At 36.7% G+C, this 20360-nt stretch overlaps 1 protein-coding gene across 2 annotated transcripts in view; it reads right to left on the minus strand.

Annotated features, from left to right (window-relative positions):
• ZNRF2 (zinc and ring finger 2) overlaps nucleotides 1-20360 on the minus strand; it is a 95025-nt gene that overhangs the window by 38687 nt on the left and 35978 nt on the right. For both annotated transcript variants that reach the window (XM_003270479.4, XM_030796224.1), the window contains exon 2: nucleotides 11362-11457. In XM_003270479.4, coding sequence (XP_003270527.2) covers nucleotides 11362-11457 — 96 coding nt within the window. The remainder of the gene's footprint in view (nucleotides 1-11361; nucleotides 11458-20360) is intronic.

Below are 20360 nucleotides of genomic sequence, written 5' to 3' on the forward strand. Positions count from 1 at the left end.
CAAAGAAAACAGATGTCATAGTCCTCAAACGTTATTAATGAAATCAGAAATAGAACCTCAATCCTACTTCAGGCCTTCTAGATCCATCAGGACTTCCTTCCTTCTCATCAAACTAAGTATTTTTATTTTAATTTCTCTTCTATGCATTTCTTTTAAAATAACCCATAAAGAAAAAAAAAGTACCTCAACATAAATACATTTATCCATGTACTTTTATAGCATTTCTATTTCTATACAGACTATAAAAGGTTCTATCCTTCTACAAAGATTAATTTCTGCTACAATCCTAGTAAGCAATCTGTCTGTCATCAAATCTAAAGTTTATATGTCAGCTGTGTAGGCCACCACATTGCTTATAAAAAGTAGAAATATTATATATTTTTCCGTTAAACTGTAGCTTTAAGTTGTCACATGATAGCAGCAGTTTTCTAATTAACCTCCCACTCCCTACACCCTTACATATTATAGGATTCATACTGTCATGCAAGACTTAGAGACTTCTAACTTGGAATTAAATAACTATGAGATTTTTAAATAAAATATCAAAAGAAAAATTTTAGATTTGTTAGCATGTTAGATAATAGAGTCCTCCCTCAAAGCAATCTATACATTCAATGCAATTCTATCAAATTACTAACGTCATTTTTCACAGAATCCACAAAATCTGTTCTCAAATTCATATGGAACCAAAAGAAATAGCCAAAGCAAACCTAAGCAAAGATAACAATGCCTGAGGCATCACATTACCTGACTTCAAACTATACTACAAGGCTATAGTAACCAAAACATCATGGTGCTGGTACAAAAATAGACACAAAGACCAATGGAAAAGAACAGAGACCTCTGAAATAAAGCCATATACCTATAACCAACTGATCTTCCACAAAGTCAACAAAAATAAACAACGGGGAAAGGACACCCTGTTCAATAAAGGGTGCTGGAAAAACTGCCTAGCCATATGCAGAAGAATGAAACTGAACCCCTACCTTTTATTATATATCAAAATTCACTCAAGATGAACTAAAGACTTAAATGTCAGACTTCAAACTATAAAAATCCTAGAAGAAAAACTAGGAAAAACTCTTCTGGACACTGGCCTAGACAAAAAAATTTATAGTAAGACCTCAAAAGGCAAACACAACAAAAATAAAATTGACATTTGGGACTTAATTAAACTGAAGAGCTTCTTCACAGCAAAAGGAATTCCAACAGAGTAAAACGACAACCTACAGAATGGGAAAAAATATTTGCAAGCTGTGCATCGACAAAGGACTAATATCCTGAATCTATGAGGAACTTGAATCAACAAGCAAAACCAACCTCCTTAAAAAGTGGGCAAAGGCATGAACAGCCACTTCGCAAAAGATGACATACAAGCAGCCAACAAACATATGAAAAAATGTTTATCACCACTAATCATCAGAGAAATGCAAATCAAAACCACAACGAGATACCACCTCACGCAAGTCAGAATGACTACTATGAAAAAGTCAAAATATGGGCCGGGTGCGATGGTTCATGCCTGTAATCCCAACACTTTGGGAGGCTGAGGCAGAAGGATCACGAGGTCAGGAGTTCAAGACCAGCCTGGCCAACATGGTGAAACCCTGCCTCTACTAAAAATACAAAAATTAGCCAGGCGTAGTGGTGGGCGCCTGTAATCCCAGCTACTTGGAAGGCTGGGGCAGGATAATTACTTGAACCTGGGAGGCGGAGGTTGCAGTGAAGTGAGATGGCGCCACTGCACTCCAGCCTGGGCAACAAGAGTGAAACTCCGTCTCAGGGAGAAAAAAAAAAAGAAAAAAAGTCAAAATATGGCCAGGCGCAGTGGCTCACGCCTGTAATCCCCAGCCCTTTGGGAGGCCATGGTAGGCGGATCACCTGATGTCAGGAGTTCAAGACCAGCCTGGCCAACATGGCAAAACCCCATCTCTACTAAAACTACAAAAATCAGCCGGGCGTGGTGGCAGGCACCTGTAATCCCATCTACTCAGGAGGCTGAGGCAGGAGAATTGCTTGAACCCGGGAGGCAGAGGTTGCAATGAGCCAAGATCAAGCTACTGCACTCCAGCCTGGGCAACAGAGTGAGACTCCATCTCAAAAAAAAAAGTCAAAATATAACAGAGGTTGGTGAGGATATGGAGCAAAGGCAACACTTACACACTGTCGGTAGGAATGTAAATTAGTTCAGCCCCTGTGGAAAGCAGTATGAAGATCTCTCAAAAAACTAAAACTAGTACTACCATTCAACCCAGCAATCAATCCTACTATTGGGTATCTACCCAAAGGAAAAGACATCATTCAACCAAAAAGACACCTGCACTCATATGTTTACTGCAGCACTATTCACAACAGCAAAGTCATGGAATCAACCTAGGTGCCCATCAATGGTGGACTGGATAAAGAAAAAGTGGTACATATACACCATGGAATACTACACAGCCATAAAAAAAGAATGAAACAATATCATTTGCAGCAATATGGATGCAGCTAGAGGCCATTATCCTAAGTAAATTAACGCAGAAACAGAAAATCAAATACAGTCATGTTCTCACTTATAAGTGTGAGCTAAACGATGGGTACACACAGACATAAAGATGGAAACAACAGACGCAGGGAACTCCAAAAGTGGGAAGAGAGGGAGGGGGACAAGGGTTGAAAAACCACCTATTAGGTACTATGTTTGCTACTTGGGGAATGGGTTTACTAGAAGCCCAAATCCCAGCATTACACAATAGATCAATGTAATAAACCTGCACATGTACCCCACCTCCTCAACCGAAATTTTTTTTTTAAAAGGTAACAGGGCATCTACAGCATGTTTACCTCTCAAAGTCAAGAGTAATATTTCTTAGTAATAGCAACAGGTCTTGTTAACTTTAGCACTCATTACCTGTGAAGTTCTTCTGTGAAGAACTATGCGTGATTTCTCATTTGATTTTCACAGTAACTCTATGAAGACAGGTACTATTTCTAGTCTCATTTTTTACAAGAGAGAAAACCAAGACTAAGATTACACTCCTATTAAGTGACAGAATTAGAATCTGGACTCAACAAGATGAATTTAAAGTTTGTACAAAGTACTGCTATACTTTGTAACAATTTAAACACAAATTAGTGTTACTTTTGGGCAGCTATGTGTATTTACAGAAGGGAAGTAAAACTGAATTTAGTGCCACATAAAATGGGCTTACAATTCTGGTAACTGGATGAGACTGTAACTACTGTCAAGTTTCTTATATGACCATTTCTGATCCATTATCTTTATAAAGTAAACATCTGCTAAATTTCAAATTACTCCATAAAACAAGAAGCATTTTAGAAATGTTAACACAAACGGAACAAGGTAAAATATTATTTTGGGGGATACAATAACATTTTTCTCTTTTTGTTTGGTATTTGTGGTTTATGGTGTCTCTAGGTATGGATTTATTTTTATTTATGCCAGTTAGGATCACTGCACTCTTTCAATCTGAGAATTTCTAGCTTTCAGCAATTCTATAAGGCTCTCCAGCATTTCCCTTTAAATACTGCCTCTCCACAATTCCATCTCTTTTTCTGCGATTTTTATATGTATGGTGTATGCTCTCATTCCAGGCTCCATGCCAGGTACTCTCTCCTATTTTCCATGCTTCTCTCTCTGTTATACTCTGTGTAATTTCCTCAGAACTACCTTATACTTGACTAATTCTCCTTGCAGCTCTATCTAATCTGCCACTTAACCTATCTATTCAGCCAGACTCTAATTTCAATGATTAATGTCTAGTTAAATCTGAATCTTTTTCAAAACTTCCTGTTCTTTATTTACAGTGTCTTATTTTTTCCCATATTTCCTATTCATCTGTTTATAATTGTAACTATTTGAAAATAAAGCTGTTAATTTTAAATGTTCTTAGGGGTAATAATTCTCGTATCTGCCTACTCTCACTCCTTATTTGTCATTTTTCATCACAAGTTCACCGTTAATAGGGACTGTATGTTAGTACAGGAATCCCATATGGGTTTACGAACAGTTTTGGATTTGTTTCTGCCAGGCTCTTCTGGGATATCACCAACTTTGAGATTTTTGTAAGGCAGTAAAAGGGATTTGATATTTTCCATTGCCTTTAACATCACTCCATGGAGAACAGTCAGTTTGTTGTATAAAAAATAGCTCTTCGATTCTGCCTTACAATGTAAGCTTTATCAAGTTACTTAAGACTACAATTAGGGATCCACATTTAAGTTAAAACTCAACCACAGAAACCACCAATGTACATAAACGAACAGAGACGTTAAATAAGAGAACAGAAACCTGCCACAGAAGGCAAAGTTCACACATGCTCAGGCAGCGATAACTTAGACTTTCTCATTTAAAATTCTGCTTAGTAGCTGGCAAGTTTTCTTTTTTTTTTTTTTTTTTTTTTAACTTTAGTTAAAAAAAAGATGCCAATTTCAGGAAGCATCCTGAATTCAGAAAGATTAAAATGTGTTTTGAGGGGAGAATCTTAAAACCAAGAAAATGTATAAGGCAGAAGGTAGGCTTATAACTTATAATAGTACCTCAACTCCCTGGAAGACCAGATTATATCTACAGTGGGAAAAAATATGCTCTTTCCTGCAAACATGTTAGACAGGAACCCAGATGATGAGCATGCTGCATATGCACACTGGAATCAAGGTGCTAACAGCCTGATACAATCACCTGCAATATTTGTGTGAGCTTGACAAAACAGATTCTCCCATAGACTGTGTAGAAATTGGCAGCTTTTTTCATCATTTTTATTGCAGAACAAATTGCCTTCCAACTGGCTCAATCTTTCTTCAAACACGTTTACTTTAACAGGGTAATAGTCACATCTTGCTCTGTCCGTAGAGTTGTTCTTCTTTCTGATGATTCTAAATAGCTCTGTTTCGATTCTCAAGTTTATAATTTAACTCCCAGAAGACTTTATTTCAAGTTGTACCTCTTCTAAGTACACATGCACAAACATAGTAGCAACCACAAGTAAAACAAAGATACCTTAAATATAAATAAATCTTACTGCCTTGAATCACAGAAGTCTAAAGTAAAAACTGAACTTTATATGATATAAAGTATACCATGATCAGGTATAAAGACCAATACAATCAAGACTAAGAATTTGCTACATCAAAGCTACAATAAGATATGATCTCACCCCAGTTAAAACGGCTTTTATCAAAAAGACAAGCAATAACAGATGCTGGCAAGGCTGTGGAGAAAGGGGAACCCTTGTACACTGTTGGTGGGAATGTAAATTAGTACAGCCACTATGGAGAACAGTACAGAGGTTCCTCAAAAAGCGAAAAAGAGAACTACCATATGATCCAGCAATCCTGTTACTGGATATATATCCAAAAGAAAGGAAATCAGTATATCAAAGAAATATCTGCACTCCCATGTTTACTGCAGCACTATTCACAATAACCAAGATATGGATTCAACCTAAGTATCCATCAGCAGATGAATGGATACAGAAAACGTGGTATCTATAAACAATGGAATATTATTCAGCCATGAAAATGAATGAAATCCTGTCATTTTCAACAACATGGATGGAACTGGAGGACATTATGTTAAGTGAAATAAGACAGGCACAGAAAGACAAGTATAGCATATTTTCACTCATTATGTGGGAGCTTAAAAAACAAAACAAAACAAAACTGATCTCATGGAAACAGAGAGAAGAATGATGGTTACCAGAGGCTGGGAAGGGTACTGGGGAAGGGGGATATAAAGAGGGTTTGATTAATGGGTACGAAAATATGGTCAGATAAAAGAAATAAGACCTAGTGTTTGGAAGCACAACAGGACAACTATAGTTAACAATAATTTATTGTGTATTTCAAAATAACTAGAAAAGCGCAACTGGTATGTTCCTAATACAAAGAAGTTATAAATGCTTGAGGTGATGGATGTCCCAATTATCCTGATTTGATCATTACACATAGTACATTTGTATCTGAATATCACATGTACCCCCATAAATGTACTATTATGTACAAATAAAATTTTTTTAAAAACTAAGAATTTGCTAATAATATTTAATTCATTTTTTGGCTTGTATGAAATATCCCAGAAGATAAGGAGCAAGGAAATGAAGAGAACCTCTATACTCATAAAATTTGTATTAGATTCATAGACTATACAAGGAATTATTAGGTCCATAAACTCAACAATGAAGCACATGAAAGAGGGAAAAGTATATGAAATAGGCAGTCCTTGACATGAAGGCAATCTGTGTTGTTGAACACTCACTGTGGCATTCTTAATTTTTTTCAAGCTGCCAAAATACCATCTGCAATAGATAATGCCACCCACATCATTCAAAATCCTTCCCTGCCCTGACAGCCTTGGGCGTCCCATTGGGACCTCTGCCGAGCCAGCTGCCCAAGCCCTGAGAGCTTCTACTAGTCAGCCAATTTCTTCTTCAGGTACTAGGATGTGGGTGTTCATATTGTGCATTTAAAAAAATAAGAAGGTTTTGGTGAGCTAGTCTGAAAAACCAATATTTCAAATATCATCTCTGTGAGAAAGAGTCTGAAACTCTAAATCATCAACTTATATTTGAATTTCTGGAACTCATCCAATTCAGGAGCTTATCTATATAAATATATCCAGTCTGAAGAAAACAAGCCCCACTATTCTTGTGTTATAACTATGAATGTTTATAGACAGTTAACATTCACTTAACAAATAAATTTCCAAATTTCAGATCTAGCTACTCTGGAAAAGGCTGCAAAAAGTGTAAGTTAAGTGAGCACTGTGGTGAAAAAAATGTTCTTGTTTGAGCACTAACACAATTTAGAGGCCTAATGTATCTGATGCATCTCTCTATGGAATCAACATGTAGGAATTCAAATATAAAATTGTGAGGAATCCAGTTGACTAAAAAGATTCAGTTTTAGAGATTCTCTGGCTTTACCTTGTTCTACTTTATAATAATCCTAGATGGTTTGCTTATTAGGTATTAAAGAAGCCAATTTCCATTTGGACTCATCACCTGTGATAGACATTTTGGGGGGGTCTGCCTTTAAAACAAGGTGGTATTAGAACTCCCCTTGCCTATGATAGGAAAGTACATTATTAATCTGCCACCTCTCTGTAACCCTCCAAATCAGTCCAGGCAAAGCTCCTTTCTTCTTCACTTACTCATAACTGGCCACTGTCCAAGAGCTAGTTTTAAAACCTCAAAAACTATATATGGTTTTTATTAAGAAGCTGTATTTGCTTCTTGCTGTGAATGTTTATACAGTTAATACATACTTTGAATTTTTTATCTCTACAAAATAAAAAATAAAAGAAGCCAGGCACGGTGGCATGCACCTGTAGTCCTAGCTACTTAGGAGGCTGAGGTAGGAGGACCACTTGTGCCCAGGAGTTTGAGGCTGTAGTGTGCCATGACTGTGCCTATAGATAGCTACTGAGCTCTAGCTCGGGCAACAAAGCAAGATCCTGACTCTAAACACAAAAATATATACTTTATTTTTTTTAAAGGTTTCAGTCAGCAACTTTAAGAATGCTTACAACTTTATTTACTTATTGCATGAAATTTATTAATTTCTAGATTGAAATACTGTTAAATATTTAAAATTCGAAATATTTGGTTGTTACAGTATCCCCAAGCAGAAGGTTATATATTAATTAGTTCTTAAGACACCAAACAAGTGATCTAGCAGAAAAGTTCAATGACTTAGGCATAGTTAAATCAGGAAATTAAAAACTGTCAAATATCCAAACCTGACCAAAAACAAGCAATGGGGAAAGGATTCCCTATTCAGTAAATGGTGCTGGGATAACTAGCTAGCTATATACAGAAGATTGAAACTGGACCCCCACCCCGCGCCAACTTCCTTAAGCCATATACAAAATGTAAAATCCAAAACTATACAAACCCTGGAAGACAACTTATGCAATACCATTATAGACATAAGAATAGGCAAAGATTTCATGACAAAGCCACCAAAAGCAATTGCAACAAAACCAAAAATTGACAAACGGGATCTAATTAAACTAAAGAGCTTCTGCACAACAAAGGAAACTATCAACAAAGTGAACAGATAACCTACAGAATGGGAGAAAATTTTTGCAAACTAAGCATCTAACAAAGGTTTAATATCCAGCATATATAAGGAACTTAAATTTACAAGAAAAAAGCAACCCCATGAAAAAGTGTGCAAAGGAGATGAACACTTTTCAAAAGAAGACATAAATGTGGCCAAGAATCATATGAAAAAAAGCTCAACACCACTGATCATTAGAGAAATGCAAATCAAAACCACAAGGAGATACCATTTCAAGCGTCAGAATGCGTATTATTAAAAAGTAAAAAAAAAAAAAATACATGTTGGAGAGGCTGCAGAGAAAAAGGAATACTTAACACACTGTTGGTGGGAGTGTAAATTAGTTCAACCATTGTGGAAGACAGTATGGCAATTCCTCAAAGACCTAAAAACAGAAATACCATTTGACCCATCAATCCCACTACTGGGTATATACCCAAAGGAATATAAATCGTGTTATAAGACACATGCATGCATATGTTCACTGTAACACTGTTCACAAGAGCAAAGACATGGAATCAACCTAAATGCCCATCAAATGATAGACTGCATAAAGAAAATGTGGGTCCATATACACCATGTGAATACTACACAGCCATAAAAAAGAAGATCGTGTCCTCTGTGGAAATATGGATGGAGCTGGAGGCCATTATCCTCAGCAAACTCACACAGGAACAGAAAAGCAAATTCCACATGTTCTCACTTGTAAGTGGGAGCTAAATGATAAGAGCACATGGACACAAAGAGGGGAACAATACACATTGGAGCCTACCAGAGGGTGGAGAGTAGGAGGAAGGAGAGGATCAGAAAAAAATAACTAATGAGTACTAGGCTTAATACCTGAGTGACAAAATATCTGTAGAACAAACACCCATGACACAAGTTTACCTATATAACAAACTTGCACATGCACTCCTGAACTTAAGTTAAAAAATTGTTAAATATCACAATACACAAGAAGACTATATCCTAGATATATTACACAAAAAGTAAATGTACAGAATAGTAAGACTGTGTGTAAATATATTATTATATGGTCAAATATATTTGTGATTTTCAAATTGAAAGCCAGAGGCTTAAGATTTATGGATATTTAAAGGTACTCCTATTAAACATAAACAATTATAGAGTATAATAAGATAGTGGAGCAGGTATGAAAAACAAACCCAAATACTTTTAGTCTCAAATTTTGAATGAGAACACTTTCTTAAATAACTAAACTTGAAGTAGATAATGCAAAGTAGCCAATTCAATTTCATAATGCAAAAAGGTTAGGATATAATCAACAAATACATTTACTATGCCAAGTAACTGCTTAAAACCACTTTCACATTTCATCAGCAAATGAATGGGAAAAAGTGCTCTATTGTCAACCCTGTAATAGGGTGGCTGAAGCACCACCATACTAGAAAAAGTGAAGGAGAGGGAAGAATTGAGACACTGATTCCTACATCAACTTGCAAAACACTATCCAAAGTAATATGCTCATTTCAATGTTAAATTCTATCCCTCCCAACATTTTTGTTACCTGAGGAGAAATCTCAGATAAGTGCTGCTATATCTACTAAGTTTTTCATAGAACCTTTTTATTTAACCAGTAATTCTTAGCTCAAAGAAATCAGTGACTATTAACAGGCTGTAAGCTCCATTTCTGTTCATTCACTGCTATATCTCTAATTCCTAACACAGTACCTCGCACATAATTGATGCTCAAAATATTTGTTGCATTTAGCCAATCTTTCAACTGGCTATAGTGTTTACTGGTACCCTTTCTACACATTTTATTTCAGGCCAAAATTTACATTTAAAAAAATGAAATTTCTCTTAAGCTTTTGAAGTCTGTTTCTTTATAAAATTTTGAAAACAACTTTCATTTTTCTTTCATTTTATTCTATTCATTGGTTAGGACAGAACTACTTGATTTCCGCCCCCCCCCAAGTCTATTCCAAAGTACGCCAAGGCTACATTTAAAATCTTTTCTAGGTTTTGGAATATGTAGAGATTTTGGTCAGGAAAGAATGGTACAGTCTAAAATACCAGACCTAACAAAAATACCAGTTAGCTCCAGAGCTCAAAGACTGAATTTGTCTATGGGAGGAAAGACAGAGACACATATGCATCGCATAGGTAGAGTTTTGGGTTTCTCTTAATGACTTTTTCTCCCATTAGGCATCTATTTACTATTGAATAAACTTTTATCCTCCCTACTGCTATATACGTTCCCTTCATTTACTCTATACTCTTAAACAAAAAGAAAAAAGTTGCAATTTCAACCATGCTTACTTACTTTTGAAAATGGCCATTATGAACATTACATTTTACTTAGGCTTAACCCAAAAGATTTTACTTCAATGCAGTAGTTCTCAAAGTGTGGTCCAAAGAATCTTGTAGAGTAGGAGAAGTGGAAGAGCCTTTGAAATCCTTTTAGATTAACAAAGTAGAAACTATTTTCATGGTAACATTAAGACAGTATCTGCCTTTTTTTTTTTTTTTTGAGACAGAGTCTCACTCTGTCTCCAAGGCTGGAGTGCAGTGGCACAATCTCGGCTCACTACAACCTCTGCCTCCTGGGTTCAAGCAATTCTCCTGCCTCAGCCTCCTGAGTAGCTAGGATTTCAGGTGTGCACCACCACACCCAGCTAATTTTTTTTTTTTTTTTTAGTAGAGATGGGGTTTCACCATGTTGGCCAGGCTGGTCTCAAACTCTGGACCTCAGGTATTCTGCCTACCTTGGCCTCCCAAAGTGCTGGGATTACAGGTGTGAGCCACTGTGCCTGGCCATATCTGCCTTTTTCATTCCCATTCTCTCCAGTATAGCAGTAGAGTTTTCCAGAGGACACAAGATGTGCCATATCACAATAAACTGAATGAAGAAGCAGATGTGAGAATTCCTTGTATCAAGCCAGATATTAAAGAGTTTGTAAAAATACAGAAAATGCCACTCTTGTCACTAAATATTTTGTCTTAGAAAATTTCCTTTTCATTTAAAAGTTGTCAACATAATTATATTTATGTTTAACAAAATAAATTAAAAATTATAAATTCTGTTTTAATTTATATGACAAATATTGATAGATACAACCCACGTAAAGAAAAACTCTTTGAAGTCCTCAATAATTTTTTGAAGTGTAAACAAGTCTTGAGATCACAGAATTTGAGAACCACTGCATTAATGCACTAGTAAAAATAGAGAGAAAACAAGGTCCTTCTCTCCTTTTAAATTAAACTTGAAACATGAAATTCATAAAATGTAAGGTAATTCTAACTTAAAATACCATTTTAAAGCATTGGACTTACCATTATAGGTTATCCTTGGCTTTGTTAAACACATTACAAGATGCAAATCCATTTCATCTGAGGGTACAAATTTTGAGCATACAGGGCACTTAAATCCTAAAAAACAAAAGAAACTCAAGTTACTTAACTATTCTGAATATCCAGCTATGGCTTTTAAAAAGCATGGAAAATCAAAAAGCATTTGAAACTTCAATATTACACTTACTGCATTACACTGTTTATGTGCAACTCAAGTCAGGAAAATTTTGTGATTATAATACCTGACTTTTGTATCAGCTCATGAAGATGATCTCCTCACCAAACAAAACAAGTTCAAATGAGAGGGATGCAGTCCACTAGAAACTCCTGTATCTCTCTCTAATGTACTGGTCCAGGTATTCTCATTTTTAATTTTTTACATTAACCTGTACTCATGATTTCATGTTATTATAAGCTTTGTAATCTGACTACTCTTGTGGAAATTACCTTTACTAACTTGGTACAGTATACTGTGAGTCACAAGTTTAATAGCTAAATAGTACCTTAGACACTATTCTACCTCAATAACCTTAAAAATTTATGTGATGCAGAATGTGAAGCCTTTCAGAACAGCAAAAACAGGTCTAGAATCTAAGACTCCTGACTTCTACTTTAATGGTCTTTCTGCCACACCATGGCACTAAAGTCATAATGAAAACAGAAACCAGCATCAGATCAGGGTACAGGTTTTTTGCAGTCAATTTTGGCACTTAAAAATTAGCTAGTTTCCTACATTATTCAATCTGCACTACTAAGTATTTCCCTCAAGTACTCCATTAAAAATAAACTAGCATAATAAAATAGGGACTATTTGATGTATTCAGCTCTGTTCTGCCCGCCCCCCCCCCACTTACCAAGGTGAAGTGTCCCATCCCTGCCTTCTTGCTGCTAAGACAGTCCTCAGATATACTATGTTCCCCTGCTGTCCTACTGCTCCCTCCCCTGACACCACTAAGCTGTTTGGAAACCTGAACCCAGATAGCCAACTTATACTTTGGCTAGGCACAAATCAGAAGTGGAACAAAAAGATGGCATAGGCCAACAAATCAGAAGTGGAACAAAAAGATGGCATAGGCTAATCATTTTTTTTCTTGGAAATATGATTAAGAAACAGTGAGAGACTATATTGGCCAGCAGTAAAGAGCTTAAGCAGAAAGGTCAAAAGTAAGTAAAAGAGAGACAGTGGTGTACATGACGGCTCAGGTGTAAGCTGAACTTACAAGAGAACAGAAAATATAGGCAAGCACAAGAAAGAAGGCCACATGGAGCTAAGAGTGTAGACAGGAGCAGAAGCACTGTGAGAGACAACTAATAAGACGGGTGGTGAAAGAGACGTTTTGGCAGCTCTCTAGTTCCAGCACGTATGTTCTCACAGGAACTGTCCTCCCTTCACTGTGACGTGAAACTGCAACCAAATGAGTGAGGCTAGAATTATACCTCATGCCGAACTTTATAAGGATTGGGAAAAAGATTTTGGCACAGCTAATCCTCCAGGTATTCAATTTCCTAAATGAAATATAAGATTTTGGACAACGTTTTTCAAACTGTAGTACATGCATTTTAAAAGAAAGGAATAAAGGTATGTTTACTTCAACTTCTTGAAAACCACCAAAAAGAGAAAGAAAAAAAAACAGGAAGGAGGATTCAATTAAAACAAGTTTGTCCAATGCATGGCCGAATGTGGCCTAACACAAATTCATTAACTTTCTTAAAACATTATGAGATTTTTTGAGGTTTTTTTTTTTTAGCTGATCAGCTATTGTTAGTGTATTTTATGTGTGGCCCACAGAAGCCAAAAGATTAGACACCCCTAAAAATGAAACTATAAAAAATGTGGCCCAAGGAAGCCAAAAAAGATTAGACACCCCTAAAAATGAAACTACAAAAAAACTATAATGGTCAAACACAGGCTACATCGAATACAGTGAAACTGATCAACTATGGGGAGAAAACAAAGAGATCCTAAAACTGCAACCAGATTTTAAGCATCAACTAACGAATTCTTGCCTTGAAACTTAAAAAATTTGCTTCCCTGAAGTTAAACTTAGCATAAACGAGGGCAAGAGGCAACTGATTTGAATCATCAGAATCATCTGGGTACTGGCAAATAAACAAAAGTGCAATATTGTGAACCTAAAAAGCCTCACTTGAGAGCCATCCAACTGCCTACAAAATAGAGCCTAAGGGGAAAAACAGTACGTACACCTGGATTTCTAGTTAAATACAGTGAATTAAACACATGTTTCTCTCTCCTCCCCTCCAAAACCTACTAAAATGAAAATAAATAATATTTAATAAAAATGAGTTAAAGAACATGAGAGAAGTCAGCAGCAAATAAGAAAAAAAAAAATAGATGAAAGCATCAATGGCACTGAGCAAACACAGATCCTGAGTGTCTGCACAGGCAAGCCAATTCTCACTAAATAATTCCCAAAGGACTCAGGCATCTGGAGCTCCATGACTTCCCAAGACAGTAGTGATACATGAGGCTAAAATCTAGACTGACTGAAAGACTGAATAAAAAAACAGATCCCAGGTCCCCAATCCATTACATACAGCCAAGCAAATACCATACCCCCACTAGAGCATGAGAATGGAGATTTACCATGGGGAAAACAACAACAACAACAACAAAGAAGATTCAGAATTGAGAATACCAGGCACGGCAACGGGCAGGGAAGAAAACAGAAGAATAACTCCGAACTGAAAAAGGCCCCACTCCATAGCCTCCATCTCTATTAAGAAATTGGTAGATTCTTCTCTTAAATCAAAAGGTCTCACAGAATGATACATCAAAATCGTTGCCTATTAATAAGCCTTATCTTTGCACATAAAGCTTCCAATCAGTTTTTTAGGGCATCTCTAAGGCATTATGCAACAAAAGAAAAAAATGTATCATGGTTAAACACATCAGAAGCAAATTCAAAAGACAAATAATAAATTTAAAATATTTGCAATGTATATCAAAAACAAAAGGACAATATCCTTAATATACAAATGCTCCTTGACTTAGGATGGTAAATTGAAAATATCTTCAGTTGAAAATGCATACACCTAAACTACCAAATATAGTAGCTTAGGCTAGCCTACCTTAAATGTGCTCAGAACCCTTTCAATACCGTATTCAATAAATTACATGAGATATTTGGCTCAGCACCACCAAGTTTCATTATGTATATTGCTAGCCCTGAAAAAGACTGAAATTCAAAGTATAGTTTCTACAGAATGCATATCACCTCCACACCATTATAAAGTCAAAAATCCTAAGTTAAACATCTATGTAAAGCACTCTTAAAACTGTACAGATATACATGATATGCATGTGGGTACTACTAGTATGTATTTACATACTTAACCACAGCCTGTCCATTTCTAAATTCTTTGTTTTGATTCATCCTTGATTCATCTCTCTCTATATAGTTATCTTTCTATATACCTGGGTAGATTTATTTATACATGTATGTATCTATAGATAAATTATTTATATAGAGAAATTTCTCTATGTACATACAGAAAGATCTGTACAGAGATCTACATATATAACATATATAGATAATTATTTGGGACACAAGGCAGAGGGGTCTTCAGAGCTCTTGGAAAAAAATGTATTATCTTTAAATACTCAGACTCAGGACTCAACCAACAGATGAATCAAAACAAAGAATTCCGGAATGGATAAGCCGTGGTTAAATAAATATATAAACTCACGGACACACAGGTAGTACACACATGCATGATTCTATTTAAAAATAGACATACGTGTAAACAACTATAGGAATTATCTCTACAAAACAGTACTAAATATTACAAATGTAAACAGTGTGAAAACGATCAAACTAACAAAAACTGGGATGGGAACAGCAGAATCATCTTGGTGTATAAAAGGCCAAGAGAGACTGTGATGAAGAGAGTCAACAGCAGAGATGAACCAGATCATTCTGCTCTTGTTAAACAGAGAAGAAAACATATAGACAATGAATCACTAGTGTCATTAATCCTTCTCTTCTACTCAAATAACTTTTAGATGGTCACCAGTATCCTGCTAACGTGTCATCTTTCTGCAGGAATCTTTCTCTAAGTGCTCCAACTCCAAGGTCGACTCGATCATTCCCTCCCTTTGTATTTCTTCCATACCTGGACAATACTTCCAATACTTCAATGCAGCACATGGCCCTGTGTTTATTTACATGTCAATCTCCTTATTATCCTTAAGACATAGTCTGGTGAAAATACAGAAATGTGAGGCCCAATAGACCTGGTAAAAATCCTGTTTCTATTACATACAGACTAGATGACCCAGGGAAGGCACTTCAGCCCTCCAGGCCTGACTTCTTCCCTGTAAACACTGATGCTACTACTTACACATTAGAAATCTCGTGAGAATTAAAGATTATAATGTATATATAATGCCTGCAACATAGTAGGTATTCAGTAAACAGTGGCTATCATTTATTGAAATTTTCCCCTCTTCACTTTTCAGACAACTCTTATTCTTTGTAAATTCTTAAAACAGTACAGAACAGTACAGTTCTTGCCCAGAAGTTTGAGGCTGCAGTGAACTATGATCCTACCACTGCACTACAGCCTGGGCAACAGGGTAAGACTCTGTCTCTAAAAATAAAAAGTACAGTTCTAAAACGACGTTTTTTTTTTTTTTTTTTTTTTTTTTTTTGAGACGGCGTTCCACTCTTTCACCCAGACTGGAGTGAAGTGGCGCAATCTTGGCTCACCGCAACCTCCACCCCCTGGGTTCAAGTGATTCTCTTGCCTCAGCCTCTCGAGTAGCTGGGATTACAGGCACACACCACCACACGCAGCTAATTTTCGTATTTTTAGTAGAGATGGGGTTTTGCCACGTTGGCCAGGTTCGTCTTGAACTCCTGACCTCAGGTGATCCGTCTGCCTCAGCCTCCCAAAGTGCTGGGATTACAGGCGTGAGCCAACACATCCAGCCTCTATAATGACATTCTTTAATAATAAAATCCAGATTCCTATTAAGCAAAACTTTCTGTAACTACTCAATGACACATACTGCTACATCAAAGTTACTTTACCAAACGCTTTTCCATTGTTGATAACTAAGGCAAAAAGATTTTTCTTTGTATCTCCAGTGGCCCAACCCTACTTTTAACTCAGTATTTGTACATTGTTTTCTCCTAGAAACCAACCACAAACAAAAAGGGACTGATCCTAAACCTGAGACTGTGAATATACCAATTGGCAGGAAAAATACAGGTGAGATTTTTGGGTTTTTTGGTGGTAGAAAAATTACTCCAACCATCAAGTCAGATCTGTTAGGCATGACAGAAGATGAAGGCCCTATTATGAGATTTACATACCAAATCATTATTCTACAACTGCAAACAAGTCATCTAAATGCAACTTTCTTAGTTATGAGAGTTCCCAATAACCATAAACAAAATAAAGACACCAGCAAAAGTCACACAGAAGAACCTATCCTCTCAATCACTATATCCAAAGAGAAACAAAGGTAACCAGGGACTACATTAGAGACAGAAGAGATGCCAGATGTTTGGACTCTTCTATTTTAACCTTTATAATAATCCAAATATTCTGCCCCTCCCCCAGATGTCATGAACCTCCCTCCTATGTCATCGACCTCACTGACTATAAATGTTCTCTATCCAAAGCCGGCACTCCAACTTTCCCCAAAATCAAAACCATTCCTTTATACTGTCCCTAAAACAAAGCTCCACTCCATCTGACCTCAATTAGGTAATTTGACTAATTTAAATTATTTCTAGAAGGAAATAATCAATAGGCTTAACATTCCCCTAGGTAGAAATGCAATGAATATGACAAACAATGGAATGAATCAGTGACAGAGGAATGGGTTCAGGAGATTTTTACAGCAAGTAACCTCCCTCTGCTATACCAGGCCATACAAAGCTCTTCAGGTAATACAAAACAGAAGCTGTCATTCCGTCTTTGATAACGGAACTAAAGAATATTAAGCATACAGAACCTACGCTCTCTCTGTTTAAACTGCTCACTGAAAGAGAATACAGGTCTAAGTGGAAAGACATCAAAAGTGCCAGAACTCAGCTCTTCTGATTCCTAAGCTTTGAGCTTTCTGCCACAGCATCCTGGCTGTTGGTCCTCTTTTGCATTACTGAATGCATGCAAGCATCCCCATGCCACTATTCCCTGTACAAGGCTTTACCACTATTTCCCACTATGAGCCTAACACAAATTTGGTTGCCATTTAATTCTTTTCCTCCGATAGAACATACCCATTACATCTCCATGCCTTTGCTCTTGATTAAGCCAATATTTTCATCCTACTTTACTAAAAATTTACTCCCATCCCTTCAAGTCCAGATCAAGTCTCACCATCTCAATGAAATCTTTTCAGAGAACTCAAAAGCAAAATGTCCTCCTCTGTCCTACTGAATTCCTTTTACTGATAACACTCATTTGACATATTATGTATAATACTTCTTCTGTGTAGATCTTATCTCCCAAATTTGGTACCTGTGGGGCAGAAATTGCATATTATTCTGTATATTACATTTGATCACTCTGTCCAAGCACCCAGCTAGACCTACAGTCAACACTTAATAAATATCCAAATAAATACAGAAATGAACTACACAGTTGGCCTCAGTTCTAGAGGCAAGAATGGCACAATTAAAGGCAGATTAGGAAATTCTAATTACTGGTGATTATAACCACAATTATAAGCACTACTTGCAGGAATGCACTGCATTTTTTTTCAAATTCAGTTTAAAGGTAAAATTATTTTAAACATGTCAGTAAAAAAAAGGGGGGGGCAAATAAATCAACTTCCATAAGCAAACAACTTTACAGTATATAAAACATAAGTGCAGCAAAAGGCCTGGAGTCTAAACTGAAAAGATGAACTTATCTCATTTACTGGTAGGATCTGTTCTGAGTCTAGCAAATACAGAATTATCTGTTATGAAAAATTTCCCAGAAAATGCAAGCTAACTAACTTCTATAACCACAGGCAGGATCAGTTGCAGATGACCTAACTTCTCTCTAAATTATCACAGTTTTCTAATAGGTAAACTTTCTGCTATAAAGGAAAAGTTGCTCAAGAGGCCAAAGAGGAAACACCTAAGTAAAATCTATACACTTAGAAATGACAGCGACTTAATAAAGGACAAAAATATCTGAAATAAAATTAAAATAGCAGGACAGCAAATGTTCCAATAACACAATATAGCAGAATACATTCTGAAACAAGGTAGCAGGAAACGTTTTAATCTTGTTCAACAAGCGCTTTACCAGGCTAAATAGCTAAACATCTAATTAATTCTCTGATAAATCCTCCAAAGCAATCCTTGATGAACCTATAAAACATCAGTATACAACAATTTGCATAACAGACATTCTTCAATAGCTTAGTTCACATCAGGACCATATATTCAGTCTACTAGGGAAAATCATTACTTCCTACTATCTACCTGTTTATGACAATTCTTTTTTTTTTTTTTTTTTCGAGATGGAGTTTCGCTCTTGTTGCCCCGGCTGGAGTACACTGGTGTGATCTTGACTCGCCGCAACCTCCGCTTCCCTGGTTCAAGCAGTTCTCCTGCCTCAGCATCCCAAGTAGCTGGGATTACAGGGATGTGCCACCATGCCCGGCTAATTTTGTATTTTTAGTAGAGATGGGAGTTTCTCCATGTTGGTCAGGCTGGTCTCCAATTCCCGACCTCAGGTGATCTGCCCGCCTCGGCCTCCCAAAGTGCTGGGATTACAGGTGTGAGCCACAGTGCCTAGGCTGACAATTCTTTTACTTTATTTTTTTCATATATTCTCTTTTTAAAACTACTGCTTCTGATGAGAATGGAAAGAACATGAATGAAGCAATGTTAAGTGAAAATTATGATCTATCTTTTGTAGCCCCAAAGTCATTAGTGTGCCTCTTATGACACACACTCTCAAATATTTGAATGAATGAAAAGCTATCCAAAGCAGTTTTTTATGTTAGATATCAGTATGCTGTAATGACTCATTAAATGTCTTACAAGGATTCTTTAAGTATGCCCTGTAGGCGTCCTTATACCCACCCCCCTGTCCCACCTTTTTCTTTGGTTAGGGACAAAAAACAAACTTAATTATGGGATCAGACATTTTTAAGTTTTACACTATGTACCTAACAAATGCCCTCCATGTTGTCCAAAAAGAATTACACTTCTCCATGTTCACTGTAATTACTCCCACACCAGGTAGACTCAACTTTGTGAGAATGCAAATGCACTCTAAGGGAACATCCACTCTAATCTCCTTTTACAGATAAAAAAACTCAGTGAGGTAAAAATTCTTGCCAAAACTCATAAAACTAGTCAGGACTAGGGCCAGAACTAGGACTCTTTTCACTACAATCTGCAGTCCACTTATCTCTCTATGAGATCTCTCTCATAGCATTTATAACCAATTAAATAATTTACAATATCTTGTACATAAAAATGTTACAACCATGCAACAATCATAGGGGGTCTATTTTGAGATTTCCAAGGGATTATTTCTTGTGAATAGTGGCAAAAACAAATACCAAAACACCAAAACAAAACACCAACGCAATGAATGGCTAAGATAAGAACAGACACTTAGGTACCATGAGCAAATCAAAATCCATACTGGGACCAAGTCTTGGATATCTTAACAAATACACTTCCCCTAGGCCAGGCGCGGTGGCTCACACCTGTAATCCCAGCACTTTGGGAGGCCGAGGTGGGCGAATCACAATGTCAGGAGATCGAGACCATCCTGGCTAACATGGTGAAACCCCATCTCCACTAAAAATACAAAAAATTAGCCAGACATGGTGGCGGGCGACTGTAGTCCCAGCTACTCTGGAGGCTGAGGCAGGAGAATGGCGTGAACCCAGGAGGCAGAGCTTGCAGTGAGCCAAGTTCGTGCCACTGCACTCCAGCCTGGGTGTCAGAATGAGACTCTGTCTCCAAAAAAAAAAAAAAAATACATATACATAT

The sequence above is a fragment of the Nomascus leucogenys genome, chromosome 17 (genome assembly GCF_006542625.1).
Source record: "Nomascus leucogenys isolate Asia chromosome 17, Asia_NLE_v1, whole genome shotgun sequence".
Lineage (NCBI taxonomy): Eukaryota > Metazoa > Chordata > Mammalia > Primates > Hylobatidae > Nomascus > Nomascus leucogenys.